The 2,990-nt window shown below is 37.6% G+C and overlaps 1 protein-coding gene across 1 annotated transcript; it reads right to left on the bottom strand.

The window, feature by feature from the left end:
• Positions 1 to 1,226: 1,226 nt before the first annotated feature.
• On the bottom strand, positions 1,227 to 1,868 carry LOC126080241 (olfactory receptor 8K3-like; the record flags this gene model as incomplete). The annotated part of the gene is made up of 1 exon (XM_049891502.1): positions 1,227 to 1,868. A coding segment is annotated over one exon (642 nt), but the record flags the coding sequence as incomplete, so codon positions are not given.
• Between the last annotated feature and the right edge of the window lie 1,122 nt (positions 1,869 to 2,990).

Genomic DNA, 2,990 nt, shown 5'->3' with positions numbered 1-2,990 from the left:
AAAGTCTTCTTCCATTCTTGGGCCACTACACTTTGGTTCCATCCTGAGGGAGAAAAGCTCCGGGTTCAACCACAGGAAAAGTTGATGGTTCTGCTCATGTCAGCGGGCCGTATCTGGTCTTAACTTGTTCTGTGTTATGTGTCTCCCATCTCCAGGGTTTTTGCTTTTTTTTTTTTTTTACTTTGGGCAGGAAGTTGGCCAATTCCCTAAAAAAATATCTGGAGAAACTAGTTTGAAGGGGAGGTGGCTCATGTTATCCTACTTACGAGGTAGTTGGGAGTTGGTAAGGGTGCCCAGAGGCTGTTGGCCTCATAGGCACAGAAGGATAAGTTAAAAATCTTTATGGTGACTAGAAAAGAAAGAAATATGCTGTGGAGATAAGGGATTGCCACCAGCACCCAACACATTTTTTATAATATGGTGACTCTCTAGAGCAGAGGGTTACAGATGGACACACAGCAGTCGTAGGACATTGCTAACAGAATGAAAACTTCCCTAGTTATGAACATAATAAAGAAAGCTAGCTGTGGGGCACAAAATAATAGGAGATTGTGTTTTCTTCCACAGCAAAATTTACGAACATTTTGGGTTCTCAGCTGTTGAATAACCAAGGTCAGTGATAGCAAGGTTTCTGAGAAAAGAGTACATGGGTGTTTGTACATTAGAGTCTGTCTTGGTAAGGATAATCCTGCCCATCTTTCCCACCACTGAGATCATGTAGATGATGGGGAATTGCCCCCAAAAAGGAGCCTGTAGCTCAGAGCAGTCTGTGAAAACACCAGGTGCTTGGAAATCTTCCTGTATCTATTACAGTTTCACTATCCCACTGAAGATATTCAATTTTCTTTTCTTTTTTTAAATCTAACACCCCCCATCACATTCTAATATACTATCGAGTTTCTTAATTATGCTTATAATGCATCACTCCTGCTCAAGGAAGGCAATGCTTTGTACTGTTTCACTTGTTAATCTACTTACAGCTCTTAGTAGAGTGACAGGTAGAAGGCGGTATAGAAATATATGTTGAACTTATCTGTGCGTTTTGTGCTTGCTATTCCCTCTGGAGGCACACAGAAAAAGTTTAAAACCCAAATGTAAATTATATGAATCATATGTTAGAGTGAACTTTGAGAAAATATATTGCATAATCATCCTAAAGCCCTATGTAAGGCATATTTTACATCTCTATTCCTCAAACTGTAGATCAAGGGATTCAACATGGGGATCACCAGGGTGTAAAATATGGAAGCCATTTTATCAATGCCAAAGGAATGACTGGACTTGGGCTGCAGATACATAAAGATTAAAGTCCCATAGAACACTACCACCACAGTCAGGTGGGATCCACAGGTGGAGAAGGCCTTGTGCCTGCCCTCAGCTGAGTTCAGTCTGAGAATGGATACAATTATGACTATGTAAGAAACAAGAACTATTAGGAGGGATGAAATCAGATCAAAAACAGATAAGATGAAAATATCCAATTTGATCTCATGTGTGTCTGAGCAGAGCAAGGATAACAAGGGGAGAATATCACAGTAGAAATGCCTGATGATATTGTGGCCACAGAAGGATAAATTAAAAATCTTTATGGTGACCAGAAAAGAAACAAATGTGCTATAGAGATAAGGGATTGCCACCAGCACAGAACACACCCCTCGTGACATGATGATGGTGTAGCACAAAGGGTTACAGATAGCCACATGCAGGTCGTAGGACATTGCTGACAGAATAAACAATTCAGTAGTTATGAATATAGAAAAGAAAACTTGCTGTATAGCACAAAAATAATACGAGATTGTATTTTCATCCACAACAAAATTGACTAGCATTTTGGGTCCCACGATTGTTGAATAACCAAGATCAGTGATAGCCAGGTGTCTGAGAAAAAAGTACATAGGAGTTTGTAGCTTGGAGTCCATCTTGGTGAGGATGATGATGCCCAAGTTGCCCACCACTGAGATCATGTAGTTGATGAGGAACAGCCCGAACAATGGAGCCTGCAGCTCTGGGTGGTTTGTGATTCCCAACAGAATGAATTCATGCAGCACTGTTAGATTGTGTTTGTCCATCTTGGTCTATCAGGAAACCTGTTCTGAATGGAGACATCAGCATCATCAATGGCTTTTATGCAATATCATCTGGTCAGTTTTTAGTCTACAAAACCAGCATGAATAGTATAAATCCAAACATTCTATTTTAGGATATTTGAATACATATCCAACTGACACAAATTTGACACACGCATATACATGTTAGATTGATGGATACATTGGTAGATAGATGAAACAAAAATGAATGATATGTTAAATCTTTAGGTGTTAGGTGCATGGATATTTATTATACTGTTCTTAAAACTTTTATCTTTTTCACATACCTAAAAAATACACGGATACATTTTGAATCCTGTCCTTCAAAATACTATCTTACGAAAACTGATATATATATATAGATGGTCCAGAATGGAACAATCAACGTACTAGACAAGTTTTCAATAGATACATAATTGAACACAGAGGAAATTATTTGTCTTTATACAAGAAAACATCCCAAGAAATATATGTACATTGATCCAACCTCTGCTATACGTCTATTTGTAATGCATACAATGTGGTGCTTTGGGCAAATAACGTAAGTTATGTGAATCTTTTTATCCCCATCTGAAAAATCATATTCTATCTCTTTTTTGCAGGGTTGTTAGGGAAGATTAAAGGCTTCAATGTGTCTAGGATACTTGAAAATAATTCCAAAAATAGTGTGTCTAGACTATTTGTCTACCTATTCGTCTTTCTGTCTGTCTGTATATCTATCATCTTTCATCATCATCTTCTGTCTTTGTTTGATGTTGACAGTAGTTACTTGGAATTATTATTTTTTGTTGTTGTGAATTGTTTTGATTTTAAGATATTTATAGGTATATTGTTCTGGACTGTGACTTAAGATCTTTGTCACCATTTTCATGATGAATAGGTTCATTAAAATGTTATCCTTGT

Source organism: Elephas maximus, chromosome 7, assembly GCF_024166365.1.
Source record: "Elephas maximus indicus isolate mEleMax1 chromosome 7, mEleMax1 primary haplotype, whole genome shotgun sequence".
Taxonomy (NCBI): Eukaryota; Metazoa; Chordata; class Mammalia; order Proboscidea; family Elephantidae; genus Elephas; species Elephas maximus.
Note: the sequence above shows the minus strand (reverse complement) of the source record. Positions and strands in the feature narration are given on the sequence as shown.